At 37.9% G+C, this 15,823-nt stretch overlaps 1 protein-coding gene and 1 long non-coding RNA gene across 2 annotated transcripts; one reads left to right on the top strand and one right to left on the bottom strand.

The window, feature by feature from the left end:
* Positions 1-379: 379 nt before the first annotated feature.
* On the bottom strand, positions 380-2,485 carry LOC128318590 (uncharacterized). Its single transcript, XR_008301999.1, has 2 exons — positions 1,020-2,485; positions 380-663 (listed from the first exon to the last, which is right to left on the bottom strand). It is a non-coding gene; the product is annotated as an uncharacterized LOC128318590 (long non-coding RNA).
* Positions 2,486-8,843: 6,358 nt separating this feature from the next.
* Positions 8,844-9,854, top strand: cart2 (cocaine- and amphetamine-regulated transcript 2). Its single transcript, XM_026918389.3, has 3 exons — positions 8,844-9,101; positions 9,235-9,318; positions 9,529-9,854. Exons 1-3 carry the CDS (start codon positions 8,937-8,939, stop codon positions 9,634-9,636), a joined length of 357 nt encoding a protein of 118 aa, XP_026774190.1. The 5' UTR covers positions 8,844-8,936; the 3' UTR covers positions 9,637-9,854.
* The last annotated feature ends 5,969 nt before the right edge of the window (positions 9,855-15,823 follow it).

Raw genomic sequence — 15,823 nt, 5'->3', positions numbered from 1 at the left:
CTGTTAAAGCTTAGACGCAAACCATCATTTGTGCTGTCATAAAGACATACAGTAAATGCTATTACAAGACACAGAATGATACATGATAAGCAGCTTCAAGTAATTAAGGAGCAGAGATTTTTTTTTTCCATTATGAAATGTTGGCGTAGGAGTTGAGATCACTTCTTTCTGCTAAGGTGATACTTCATGCAGTCTGTGCCCTTCCTGTGCAATATGCAGAGATTTAAGCACTCTGGTCTGTTAAAGTAAATGTGGCAGTTTTGAAATGCATGTCACATAATGATTTCATTTGCAGCTCTCACTAAGCTGCTAGGAATAGCTCCTGTGTCATCTTTGGAAAATCAAATGTTTAGCTGAAATGTGCAGACATGTTCTGGTGTTTTATTTATTTTTTTAAAAGCAAACTTGGCTTTACTGAATAATGTTGCACTTACAGTAGGAGGGATAGAGTAAAAGGAGCCACTTTCCTTTTTCCAATATGTTATGACAGAGTGTCAATAAAATGAATGAAGCACTTATTGTACCATAATTTGTCAGGTTTTACACTCTACCATTAACATTGCATCTGAATGATTTATGGAAAAATACATAAAAACTTGCACATTCTTGGCTCCCATTTCATCATTGTTGTTCAACGGGTGTAACACCAGGACTCTGGAAAATCTGGGGTTTATTACAAAAACACAAAAACACAACCCACAATCAAAAACCCTCAAAAATCAGTGAAGCCAGAGAAACTAACTAGCTAACAAATTTTTACATTAGCAGAACATTTCAACATTATGAGTCAATGTTGTGTGGACACTTGTGAACAAAATAATCTGTGATTTTCTGAGAGTTGTGAAAATGATTTTACATAACATTTATAAACATTCCTACAGCATTGCTGAAATTTTCTACTTGTTTCCATATTGTTGGTTTTTTTTCTAACTGGAAATGTTGTATGAGCAACATTATTATGGCCGATATTTAAAAAAAAAAAATTGCAGGAATACTATTTCTGGGCTGGTAGAACTGACCTTCTCAGAAGAAACTGCTGAATACTACCTGAGCAAACATTCTAGCACGGTCCTCTGGATTTACACAGAGACTGCAAACAGCTCAACGGTGCCCAATCAAACGAAATTGCAAGACCTCACCAGGAATGACTAACCTGGGAAATCCTTTTATAGTCTGTGGTGATTACATTGAATATGGAACAGGTTCATGAGGGTGGAGCCGGTGATCAATAGGCCACAGGGGCTGAGTGTGTGTAGGTGTTCCCAGATTGTAGAGAGAAAAAAGTATGGAGGGATCTTCATTCCAATATTAATTTATTTTAATAAAACTGATAAAAATAAAACATTTAGGTCTACCTTTCCGTGCCTTAAGTTATCAAAAGCCCTGGCCTGGTTGTTTAGCTAACCCACGCTTTACATATTTTAATTTCAGAAAAGTGCTTTACACAACAGCTTTAGCTCATTCCTATGCTTGTCTTATGAGAGGTAATATAAGTTATTTAAATTGTAACTTTGACAAACCCTGCTACTTATCTTTTCTTGAAATCATCACTGGACTATAATAGGATTTACCTCAAAAATTGTTGTAATTTCCTTGGAATATTATCATATGAATTGCTGTAATACTTGGATTGTCTCAGCTTGCTCTGTGTGTCTGCTTTTGAAAAATTGGCCACTATAATTCAAACCAGCCAGAGCTGTACTTCACCATTTTTACAACTACTGATATGTTTTGGGAGGTGGGAGGTAATGCATAAAAGGTCCACACAGAAGCTGAGAATTGAACCAGAGCCCCTAGAGCAGTGAGGCCATAATGCTACCCACTGCACCACCATGCTACAACCACCGTTACCACTGAATAAAAAAGTCATACTGAAAAGTACCTTAAATTATTCCTGAAAAAAAAAAAAAAAAAAAAAAAACAGTGCAAGGCCTGGTGATTCAGATTTTATTTGTTTACTCTGCAGTGCTAGTAAAATTCTGTCAGTGAATTAGGTATACATTAGGGTTAGGGTGAGCAGCATTTTGGGAAAACATTATTGATGCGGTGTATGATAAATCTCACTAATAAATGAAAAGCACAAATAAATCTCATTCAGTAATTAAAAATGGCACAGCCTACAGCTCTGGATATGGATATGGTTTATTTCTGTTTTCTGGCTTGATGGAGCACTAGAAATGAGGTATGTTTAAGATGGTGGTTAATAACCGGATCGACCTTCTATATTAGGGTACAGTTCTCCATTGATCCGGGAAATTTACATTATCTTTCCCACAGCAGAGTTTCCCTGTAGTTATAATTAATATATAATAGGGACAGCTCATGTTGGACGTTAGGGAGGCCAGATTAAGATGGTTTGGACATGTTCAGAGGAGGGAGAGTGAGTATATTGGTAGGAGAATGTTGGACATGGAGCTGCCAGGCAGCAGGCAAAGAGGAAGGCCAAAGAGGAAGGCCAAAGAGGAGGTAAATGGAGGTAATAAATGAGGATATGAAGCTAGTGGGTGCAAGTGTTGAGGATGCAGAAGATAGGTGGAGAGTGATGATTCGCTGTGGCGACCCCTGAAGGGAAAAGCCAAAAGAAGAAGAAGAAGATATTTTGTATAGAGTGCAAAACTTTATTTTTGCAGGACTACATATTGGAAAGAAATTAATAGTATAAAAAAAATCACTGCTGCAGTTATACTGCTGTTTTGACTCTTTTGTAATATATATCATTAGTTAAAAAAAAAAAATCTAATACTTTATTAGATTTTATCGTTAGCATATAATCTCCACTAGATATGCAATTTTTATCATTGTTCTTTTTTCCTCCTGTTTTTTCCAGTTCTGGTTCCGGTTCTAGTTTCCGGTTCCGGTTCCTGTTCCCATTGTTGTTGTTGTTGTTGTTGTTTTTAAATAGCTATGTTTCCATTACCTCAGCTAATATCTGCAGTTCTCGATTACATTGTAGGTGCAGGATGTATGTAAAGATAGTCTAGTTCTTTATCGGTCAGAGCGAATAATTTTTTTAATGGAAGTTGGTTTTACTATATATTACATTTAACCATCTACTACCAGCTATATGGATTATCTATTTAATCCAGCAGGCTAATAGTTAGCAAGATAGCCATCCTTAGTTAGCTAGGCTAACAGATCTCCTGTAGGGCTGTGTTCCTAGTTTGCTGATATTAAAGTTGGTGTTTGGTGTTTTGTCAGAGCTTAGGAAAAAATTATGTAAGATGAAAAAAGGGGGAAAATAGAGAGCCTTTTGTTACTTCAATGCCTCTGGCACCTAGTTTTATATAATATACACTTCCGCCTGACCAGTCATGCAATTATCCAATCAGCCAATCATAAAATCCAAATCAGCAGTGTTTTTATGCAAAATTTTCAACTAATGTTCACATCAGTCATCAGAATGGGGAAAAAATTTAGTGACTTGACTGTGGCATGATTGTTGGTGTCAGATTGGCTGGTTTGACTATTTCAGAAACTTCTGATATCCTGGGATTTTCACACACAGTCTCTAGATTTTAGGTCTCGAGACCGCGATAACTCAAATATCCACCCTTTACAACCTTGATGAGCAGAAAAGCATCTCAGAATGCACAACAATTCACATGTTGAGGTAGTACAGGAACCTGGAAAGAGACAAGGCAATGACTTTTTACGATCTTCAGTTTGTAAAAACAATTTTTACATCTAGTTTCAACGAGTCTGGCACCACTGTAGCCTCAGATTCCTGTTCTTGGCTGCAGGCATGGACCCTGATATAGTCAGCTGCTGTTGAATTCACTACATTTCTGTGTTTCAATCACACAACCTGCTGAACCTCAAAACACATACAGTACTGTGCAAAAGTCTTAGGCACCCTATCTTTTTATACAAATTTTATTACAGATGTTTATTTTATGACTTCTGCATTATTGAGTCAGTACAAAACATTGCATATTTACAAACATTACTTTTCTAACAAAAATTAAATATTATAGAAGATGTTTGAATACCAGTACAGAAAGAAACATATTACTTAACAGACTTTTTAAAGACAAAAACAATGAAGGCTTCTGGGTTTTTCCATGCAAAAAAAGAAGCAACTGTCAAAATCTCCAGAAGAACTGTGCAAGATTCTCCAAGATGCTCATTAAAACTTACCAACCAATTATAAAACTGCACAAAGCGTACCTGAGACTACTGATGTTTTTTTAAACAAAGGATCATACTAAATATTGGCTTTGTTTAGTTTATTACTATTTACTGCTCTTTATAGTACTTTTTTTGTGTAGAAACATTTAATTTCATTATTTTTAAAGGCATTTTTGTTTTACTACATTTCTCTAGATGTACCTAAGACTTCTGCACAGTAATGAACCTCATTAACTGAATTCACTACACTTAGTTTAGTGCAGTAAAGAAATTGTTGATACAGAATCAGAAATTCTTCTCATTGAAATAGAACTTGATTCGAGAAAGAAGACCCTCATTTCATGCCGCTATTTTAGTTAGCGGTCGTAGTTGATACCAAAACAAAAGGGGCTAAATACCCATTATAATCTCCACCTCCATGGCCATCTGTTTTCTCTGCTGAGTCAGAGGCCTTTTATTCTGACTGTAGACATCTTGTTTATTCTCCACTGGTGCAATATGTATTTCAAGAGACAGGAGTGGAGACAGACACCCACACACAGGGAGCAGCTGGATGAGGGCATTAGAACCAGGGAGATCTGTGAGACAGATTCATGGCAGGAAGAAATCTGAATATTTGACTGAAAACAATATTTAAGAGTTTATTGAAACAGTGGAGAAGGAAAGGGTTGGGGAATAATGAGAACTGAACTCTCCCACACAGCATAAGGGCTCTGTCCTTCAGCTGGTATTTGCCTTCAAAAAGCCAGATCTTGTTAACACACATACATTCATGGATCTTGGCAAATAAATCCATAAGTAGAGTGACATATTGATGCACACTTTCTCCATTACTTTCTTTCTCTAGGTCTCACATGTATATACATGTGCAGGAAATATTAAGCACCAGCTCTAAAGTGTTTTGGACGGTGCAGGCTACGTTGCAGCTCTCAAGAGACTCATGTCACATAGCCCAGAAGGCTCAGTGATCATTAAAAAGAGGTCTTTGAAGAATTTCTCTGATCTTATAAATGGTATCGCTTCTTGTTCATTTCTTTAATCATAGCAGTTTTCTGAAAACTTTAGGAACCCTTTTTGGAGCCAGTAAAAAAGAATCTGTATCTGGCAAAGCAGTTTAAGAAGAAAAACACTTAAACATAAAAGAAGTGAGTGAGATCTTGAAACATAACACTGACATGAAAACAAACAAAGGAATGGCAGCAGCTCAACTGCTCCAGCAGTGATGCGATGTAATTTCCCAGAAGCCCCTTGTTACTGAGAGTGAGCTGCCTGTCAGGATGAGGAATTGGGCAGATGTTGGAGAGAGCTGTCAGTGACATAGCCTTTAAATTAGAGGCATTTTCCCTGTATCCTCCTCCAGACTGCACCGGGCTGAGCATCACCTCTCCTGTGGTTAGAGCTTGTACTCACAAAGATACAAGTCAAGCCTTTTACACAAGTTTAGCTCTTACAGTCCTGCTTGGGGAGAGATTCATTGATTTTCTGGATATTTCTATGTGCTGCTTGACCTTTAATCCCTCTGACCACATTGTGGCATTACAATTTGTGTTCAAAGATATGATCATGAGGAGATTAAACTATATTTTATTGCAGTATGCAATAAACTAAAATGTCTTTAAAAGGACAGCAGGACTAATAGCTGAAAGTAATTTAGATGGCCAGTAATTAAAACCATCTGCCTGTTAGGAGCAAAATTATTACCTGAAATAGGCCCCCCTATCTGTAATTTTGTTCAATTTCACACATGACGTCAATGTTTCACAGCCCTGAAATTAATTTTAAATTGTTATTGGTTGCCTTTATTTTTGCTCTCTGACAAACAGGTGTTCATATTCCAACGTATTGTTATAGAGCCCAAAGGAGCTTTGTCAGGTTTGATTTTATTGACAAGGTTACCAGGATGTAATTAGATGTTAAACACAATAAGTCTGATAGGTACTCTGTCGACCTCTTCATTAAACCTAGAAGTCCTGTGATATTACCTTTTGATCAATAATGAAATTAAGAAAATTGATCTTTCTCTTCTGCACAGAGCATAATTGCAACTTACTGCTAATGACAGACAATAATGACACTGAATGCATAAGAAATTAAATGAAGACATCTGTTTTTTGTATATCTTACTCAAGGATAGAGACTGAATGAAAGCTTGATACTATTTTTCTGCAACTCTGAATGCTGCAGTAATATCTGTAAAATATTACATCTGCTTGAGCAAGTCTCTTGGGCTAATGCAAGTCTAAGAATGTAACTTTTGATTACACCAGTTTAGGAATGAGATACAAAAAAAGGAATGAAGTTGGAATGAAGTTGACAAAAATTAATTGTACTAGTTTTGGTATTTTTCAGCATCATAAAGTTAGATTAACTTTGTTTTTAGTGAGTGTTTCAAATGAATACGTTAACAGGGAGGTACATGGGAGTGGGGATGAATTTAGGGTGGGCAAAGCAAGACACGACTGCATGCTCAGTGGTTTTCACTTGGCTGCAGACATAAGCGGATCCCAAGGGAACAAAAAATGGAACTGAATCATGCCCAAGAAAAACTGAACGTGGCAGGGGAACAAATGTACGATTTAAGATTTTAAACCCCTTAACTCAAAACTCTTTGCAGATCTATATATAGCAAGAGGCAGTTGACTGCAATAGCTTTGAGACCGCTCTGTTGCCTGGGCTTTAGGCGGATATGTCAGTGGCAGATTCTGCTTAATGCTACTTTAAATGTGGATTTGCTTGTGGATGCTGTCAGAACATGTCATTATATATATTACTCATATCAGTGTATGTGGACATATTCACCAATTATATAAGAGAGCTGTCTTATTTTATGGTTTTATTGTTAAGAGACTAGATTTCTCAGTATTCTCAGGTTTCAGGATTGCACAAAACATTGCATTAAACACTGTGGTTGGCTGGATAAATTCAGGGAGCTGTAATTCACAGGCTATTGACCCAGGTTAGAGGACCATTACCAAAGGTAAGATTCTTCTGGAAGGCTGCCTAAGGGACTGTGGCTACAATCAGTAAGTGGAACATTGGTAGATGTAAAAGAAAAGTCCTCTTCTTTTTTTGTCTCCAGCATGTAACTTCAATGCAGTCCGAAATGTATATAAATCATTTCCTTTATGTCGGTGTAAGACCATGGAAAATAATAAAGCCATTGTGAAAAGATGAATTAGCATAGAGAGCTACTGCATGGTGTCCATATGAATACAAATGTGCTAATTTTTTAAAAAGCATCACCATAACCACCTCAGAGTATTTGAACAGAGACACTGGGAAGCATCTGCACCCTCAGAAACTATTGACACCCCACTATTTAAACATGTCTAGACTGTGATGAGCCTTGCTCACATCTGAATAGGAATTTATTGAGAGGGGAAAAAAAACTGCAATAGGCTGATATCTTTACCCAGTTGTGACGTCACATATAGAGGAAATGATTTTGAAGCCGAGTTTAATAAGACACTTGTATGCCTGCAGATGATTTTTGTCCAACAACATTCACTCTTTCCACAAATTTGAGCAAAGCACCTAGCAGCATAGGCAAACTCACAGTGGCCATTTTTCCAAATCATTTTGTGATGGCTGAAAATGTGTGTGAGTGAAAGTTTGTCATTGTAAAAACTTGTTTTTAATTTCCCAAGACGGTCCTAAAATACTGTTTTGTTTCCATATATCATTAACTGATGGTGAGATGTGTCATTTGAGGAAAAACAAAGAACATTCCCTTACACCAAACATTCACATTTTAACCATAATCATACAAACTAGTTCAGTATTTCTGACACCACATTGTATCTGAGCTCTATAGAAGATACCGCATGTCTGGGTGCCTGGAGCAAGTCATCAGAAATGAGAGATGTAAGATAAAGACAGTGTAAGGTAAAGTTATAGTTTACCACTGTTTCAGATATAACATGGGGTTATAGCTGAATGAAAACAAGCATTGCATTCTAGCACTTTTACACTACTTTAAAAATATATCACATATCTTTGCAATTCTCTCAGAAGAGGCCCTTTCTTCTGTAATATCACACGCTGGAGACAAAAAAGTAAACACTATGTAAAAGCACTGCAGTTGTGCCATGCATGTCATGTCATGTCTTTTGTGCTGTAATTTAGGACAAGTTATAATTTACTGTTTTACTAAGGTTCAAAAGTCCTGATGCAAAGCATAAAATATAATTATGAATGTTCCAAATCATTTAACACAATCTGACTTATTGTTGAGGGAGATAGAAAAAGGCTAGAAAAGGTAGGCTATGAACTCAAGCACAAAGTGATGTTGAAGGAACTGATCGACCCCCTGTCCCTCGAGCCTTGGGCTTTCATTAACCTACAGCCAACAACATAAACTGCCCCTTCTGCCCTTTATCACCATCACTACACCCTCTATAACCTATTGTTTATCATGATTAGTGATTAACACTCACCGTCACTCAAAATCATAACCAGGTGAAAAAATGTCAAATGGGTGCACACAAAAGATGCTCCAATCTATCTATACTCATGCACAACTATCATAAACTCACTGACGAATATGCCCTTGGAAAAGTTGAGGGGAGGGGGTGTTGGGGGTGGTGGTAGATGGGGTGCACACACCAATCTGGAGGTATTATTAACGCATTCGATGACAGCTCATTGCGCAAAGAGAGCTCTCGCTTACGTACGAAGGAGAAATAAGCGCGCTAGGCGGGGCGACTCCCGTTAAACAGCGGAGCGCATAAAAAGCCCGGCGCGAGCCTGAGTGTGGAAATTTGAGCGTCGCGCGCCTTCGTGCCAAAAAGCTTCTTTCGATCAGCACCATGGAGAGCTCGAGTACCGCCGCGCGCGCTCTGCTGCTGCTGCTGCTGTTAGTGCTGCGGAGTTGTGCGCGAGCGGACAGCGAGGACACCGAAGTGGACCTGGACACAAGAGCCATCCGAGACTTCTATCCGAAAGACCCCAATCTGACCAGCGAAAAACAGCTGGTGAGCTGCACCAATCTTAAACACATGCTGAAAAGTTTTTCTGATCCATCTTGTAGATGGATCAAATCTTATTGAACTACTGATTGCAATGATTTACTTTGATTTAATGCTCCTGAAACATGTTTTTTACCAGCTTGGAGCTCTCCATGAAGTTCTGGAAAAGCTTCAGATGAAAAGAATTCCGCCTTGGGAGAAGAAATTTGGACAGGTTCCTATGGTAATGCGATATTCCTTAAATTTATGCACTGCAATTTAAATTGCATGTAAATCGACATAACAGTTAAAATGCAAAATTCACTATGTAAGATTTATGCAGGTGTTTTCATAACGCATTATAATGCATGACCTCTGCATCATAGCATTGCTGTTGTGCATATTTTTAAAACAGTTTTAGAATGATTCAGTGATGGTTGTTTTATCTTTTCAGTGCGACGTGGGAGAGCAGTGCGCAATCCGCAAAGGCTCAAGAATCGGCAAAATGTGCGACTGCCCGCGGGGAGCCTTCTGCAACTTTTTCCTTCTGAAATGTCTGTGAGGAGGCAGACAGCATTTTGGAGCGACTTAATCGATGTATCGCAAAAGTATTGAATTCATTTGTATAGATATTTTTTTAAGTGCAAGAACACGCTGGAGAGATGTGTGTGTGTAAAGTCCTGTTCATCTGTTCATGCACTGCACGCCTATAATAATGTCATGATTATGTAACATGTCTATGTTCTGTGTATTAAAGTGCAACGTACCTTCTTTTGTAAAGTAGTTTGTCTATCTGTTACTTTCATATCTTAATAAGACAGTATACAGATGTAATTATAGATAGGCTTATTAATAAGCTAAGCATCCCCAAATACTAATAAAGACACTTGAAGGTTTCTTCCATTATGGAACAGTTAGGGGAAAAAGGAATGAAGCAATAGAAAACCCAGACAATTAAAGCTTAGCTGAAATTCCTGACAACTTTCTTTGAAACGTAATTGTTCTGGAGAAGACACACTGAAAAATACCCAGTGTTGAATGAACTCTTACAGTGTTGATTTGTGCCAAGGTGGACTCAAATATAAACACTATGAGTTATTATTTAACACTGGGGATTCTGTTATGTATATTTAGCATGTTTGATAAAACCAACATTTCAATCTCTACTTCCTGGACATATCATTTATCAGGGGAAATTTCTATAAACTTGTCAATTATAACAGCATTCTGATTGTGTAAATGTATCCAATGCCAACTAACTGGGTTAGATCCTTTTCAGAATCATCATGTTCTAAAAAATATTGATTGTCCAGAATAGAAAAAAATGTTAAAAGTCATATAGTGTGACCTATTTTCTTAAGACATTATCATACAAATATAGCATCTTTGAATAGCAACAAGCAAACAGAGAAACCACTGCCAACTAGGAGACACAGTATCAGTGAATATCTATTTAATGTGATGTAGATTCAGATCTGCATATTAAATCCCATGTAAGATACGGATTGGGTGTATGGATGATGATCATACTTCATACATGGTATTGTTTCTCTTCTGCTTGCACTTAAGGTACATGCACTTGTTATTACTGTCTAGGGATAAGTAAGAGTTCTTAATATATTTGTCTCTCAAATAAACCAAAGGGAAAAAATAAGAAGAATACTAAATAGCAAAATGCTGCCTCTAGGTATTGTATTTGTAAATAAGTTTATTGCGTCATGCTGTGCATGTTTGTAAGTGAAGTAGAATCATGCTGCTATAATCAGACACAACAAAGAGAATCTACAATGAAAAAGAAAACAAAATGTCCCAGGGCTATAAGCTGCAGCTTTGTTTTCATAAAGACTTCAAAAAACTTTTAATCTTCTCAGCAAATGTATACTGAATATGTCTAAAATGGTTTCAAACAGGTCTGTCTTTAGACATCATGCAACACTTTCTAGGATATAATGGGTAATTCTCAGCAATATGGTTTCCCTTACATTTTAATCAAAATATGTTTGCTAACATTTTGCTGCTAATGATAGTTAGCCAGATGAGTAAGAGGTTTCAACATGAATATTTCAAGATGTAGGACTTAAACCAGTGCTCCAGTTAGTAAGTCAAGCAATTTGGCTTCCTGCCTTGATATTTTTTCATTATTAATGGTCTTCCAGCTTTTCACATAACAATGGCTGACTTTTTCCAAAAGAAATGTTGTGCAAAGAACATTGTCAAATCACTCGTGAGAGTCACTGGAGTGTTTCACAGACCCTTATTGTGAACTTTCATGCATACAATTATGGTAAGCAAAAATCATCACTGTAATCACTGCCAACTAAGATACGTTGCTTTGGAAACTGCTTCTAGTATTCCTGATCGAATTTGATGAGGGCTTGTTTCTCATGTCACTACAGAAAGAAACATTGCTCAAAATAACCTTTTAAATGCTATTATTAGAATACTGGGACATTAAAGGTCTGATGTGAAGAGAGAGAGAGTTGATCTGCTGCCCCTAGGGAAAAAAACAAATGCACCATATATGTCTGAAACAAATAATGGTGACTTTTCAAATACAGGAATGTCAAACTGATCCCAAATCCTTAGGCTGAGTTAAGCCTTTTGAGCAAATTCAGTCAAAAAAAGGCTCAAATTTACTCTTTTGCTCATATTGTAATTCCAGGGTGTGAGTAATATCCATAAAGTTATCCAATTACTTTTACAGTGGGAGGAAATAAGTATTCAGACACTGTTATTTTTGTTATTTAATATACTTCCAGTGTATATATCCACTTCAATTTTACACATATAATGTCTTTTAACATCATACTCACAGTGAAATACAGAGGTGGGAGCATGATGATATGGGGCTGCTTCTCTGCAAATAGTTCTGGGGCATTACACATCATCAAAGGAAACATGAATGGAGCGAAGTACCGGAACATATTATTATAAACCTATTAACACTTTCCCCTCAATCACTGATACCTCCCTCCCTGACGAGCTCAACATCTTCTATCTTCACTGTGACCAAGGAAATGCAGGACTTGCCATCAAAGCTGAGCTCCCAGCAGGTGACCTGCCACTCACACTCTCCAGAAGTGATGTGTTATCCACCCTGAGCAAGTGAATGTATGCAAAGCTGCTGGCCCTGATGGCATCCCAGGCCAAGTGATCAAGGCCTGTGCAGAGGGGTTGGCTGGGGTCTTCATTTTCAGCAGCAGTCCCCACCTTCTTCAAAAGAGAGACCATTGTGACAGTGCAGAAACATGCTACTGCTATGACGCTCAATGACTTCCATCCTGTTGCCCTTACCCCCATCCTTGCCAAGTGTTTTGAGAGGCTGATCCTTTCCCATCTGAAATCCTGCCAGGCCTCAACACTGGATCCCTATCAGTTCGTCTACTGCCCCAGCAGGTAAACAGAGGATGCCATCACCATGACACTCCACTCTTTCTGGATTATAGCAACTCCTTCTTTTAGATGCTATTCATCAATTACAGTTCAACTTTTAACAGCGTCAACCCATCCAAGGTAATTTCCAAGCTCACTTGGCATCAGCACCTCCCTCAGTAATTGGGCCCTGGCCTTTCTAACTAACAGACAGCAGTCTGTTAGGCTTGACAACCACACCTCCTCCACCCTCCATACTGAACACCGGTGCGCCACAGGGCTGCATGCTTAGCCCTCTCGTCTACACCCTTTTCAACCACAACTGCATACCTGTTCATGACTTCAACTCCAAAATCTATTCACAGATGGCACCACGGTGGTAGACCTGATCAGTGACAATGATGAGGCGGCCTACAGGGGAAGAGGTCCAGTACCTGGTGATGTGGCGTGCCGACAACCACCTGGCCCTCAACACCCAGAAGACAAGGAGCTTATCGTGGACTACCAGTGGAGCAAGCGGAGCCACAAGCACACCCCTATCTACATCAATGGGGCTACGCCAATAGGAGCCTCTGCTGTTGAACTAACAGGCTAGAGAACAGCTTCTATTCTTGGCTGTCAATCTGCTGAACTACTCACAGTGATGCTAATCCCCCTTCTCCCAACCCCACATTTGCTCATGGGCTAACTATATACAGTTTGCACATTGCACATTGCTTTACTTGCACCTTACTTTCAGTTGTACTGTAGTGTCTTAGATTCCACTCGCTCATATCACTGTCCATGATCAATGTTCACTTATATACCATTCCATTTGCACCTATGTTCAATTGTACTCTCTTGGATTACATTCATCCATGTCTCTTTACTCATATTTATTCATATATCATGCCATTTGCACTGTTTGTCACTTTGTACTTTAGTACCATCTTACCTCATTTGTCTCTTTTTTTTTGCAGGACATCACACTCAATGCTACTTTGCTGTTTGCACTTCTGGTTAGACGCTAACTGCATTACCTTGGCTTTGTACTCTGCACAAGAATAATAAAGTTCAATGGAATCTAATATTAGAAGAGAATTTAATCTTCTCTACCAAGAAACTGAATCTGGGGAGAAGATGGACATTTCAACAAGACAACGACCACAAACATACAGCCAAAATAGCTCAAGAAGGTCTTGTATGGCCTAGCTAATGTCCTGATGTGAATCTCATTGAAAATTTATGGATTTTGAAATTGCGAGTCAGAGAGACCCTTGTAAACTTGAGGAATAGAAAACAATTTAGCAAGAGGAATGGGCCAAAATTGAAACACAATGCTGTAAAAAAGCTAATTACTTACCGTAGATGTCTCAAAGATGTAATTGCCAACAACAGCTTTGCAACAAAGTACTAATGTTGGTAGTTTGTTGTGTCTGAATAAATTTTAACTTTTTAAACATATCTTTTTTATGCATATGAATACATGCCTTTTTGTTCATATTTATAGGTACAGAGTCAAAAGACATTATGTGTTCATTGACATTATGTGCATTTATTGAATAAATTATCAGTTTATATGCTTGGTTAAAGGATACATTTAGAGATTTTAGTGGTTTCTTATAAAGCTGAAGAAGAAAGTAGTGTTAATCATGACAAAGGACAAATGACAAATGACAGAGGAAGGATAAATGCATAGTAACATCATGTGTAGATGCAGATTAAATCCTTTTCTTTCATTTATACTATAATTTTTTGGAAATGAGTCAGTTTACCCCACAAATATGTTGACTTAAAAAGCATAGTGTGTACCTTGGCTATAGGCATGTTCCTATTTTCAATTCTTATACCGAAAACTGGCAACTTTAATACTACACACATTATAAGAACTCAGTTGCCACTTGAGGTATACCTGTGCTGTACCTGCACTCACTCACCATTCAGGTGCCCTTTACTGGTATACTGGTATAATTAATGACTATAGCCCATCTGTTGTTGTCATCCACAATTTGGTAGCCCCCTTCTACTCCCTCCATCAGTAGAAAAGGACCACCACTGACCACATTATATTTGGGCAGTGGACCGTTCTTGGCACTGCAGTGACACTAACATGGCGAAGGCATTTTAGTGTGTGTTGCACTGGTAGAAGTAAATCATGGGAAAGCATGAGAGAAAAATTGCTGTAGTCTAGAGCTCTACACCTACAAGGTGGATAAAGAAGCTAGATGTGCATAAAAAAGTCAGCAGTAAGAATACACAGTGCTTAAAAATTTGCTGCTGTACATAATACACTTGTACCAGCACACCAGCTAAGATTGTTGCTATGCTAAGCTGATCCACCATATAAATAATATCTGCTCAGTGGTAGTCCTAAAGTCATCCCTTTCAACTAATATATGAGTTCAGAGGTTCTGACAATTGAACATAGCAGTAGATGGGCTAGTGAAATTGTCTTCTTCAATGCTCCTTTAAATATGTCCAAAATAATTAACCATAGAAGCCCACTTTCTAAATATTGCCTTTTGAGATGAATAGTCTTTAGGGCCACATAGTGGCTGATAATAATACCTACCTTTGTGGTCTCCACCCAAATGTAGCATAGGGGTGGTGGCAATATTTGAAAAGGTCCTGAGGAGAAAATTGGGATTATATTTAATACAGTGTTAATATATGTATGTATATTTAGGTTGAGGTTAAAGCTATATTTATAAATTTTGTCTTTTATATCTTTTATATGTTTTTGTGGCAGGATAGTTGCTGGTTGGGATGTTCATTGATTTGTCAATCTTTCTATCAGTGACAACCTTGACACTGATAGAAAGATTGACATATTTATGGGGCTGAAATTGGTTGCAGTAATGATCATTTGCAGATCACATCTCTCTACTTTTAACTTTAGACCCTAACCTTTAGATGACTTTGCAGCAGAACAGACAGATTGTAATCTCTCTGGCTGACACAGACTCACAGTCAATAAACAGTAGCTTCTGGCACCTAAAAATACCAGCATCAATAAATGGGTTTGGTAAAAATGCTGGAACTTTCTCTCACTTTGAACATGTGAAGTTTCGTTTCTGACATACTGTTTATTTCAGGATCTGCATTGTACATTGAACACCACTGATTAATCCTAAAATTACATGAATTGCTAAATAAAGAAATGATTTCTGGTAAATAAGCCATGGTAGATTCTGACTGTAGCCAGCAAGTGGCAGTAAGAGTTCACACTTTGAGGGCTATCAGATTGCTGACTCACTGCAGGACTGTGTATGGTGAAACAAGGTTACTGCAACATCACGCCACCAGCCACCAACGCAGCAGGAGGGCTGAAAACAAACCAGAAGATGCAGATTACAGTGAGAATATAGAAATCATGTTTTGGTGTGTATATGGAAGAT

This window comes from Pangasianodon hypophthalmus, chromosome 7 (assembly GCF_027358585.1).
Source record: "Pangasianodon hypophthalmus isolate fPanHyp1 chromosome 7, fPanHyp1.pri, whole genome shotgun sequence".
NCBI lineage: Eukaryota > Metazoa > Chordata > Actinopteri > Siluriformes > Pangasiidae > Pangasianodon > Pangasianodon hypophthalmus.
Note: the sequence above shows the minus strand (reverse complement) of the source record. Positions and strands in the feature narration are given on the sequence as shown.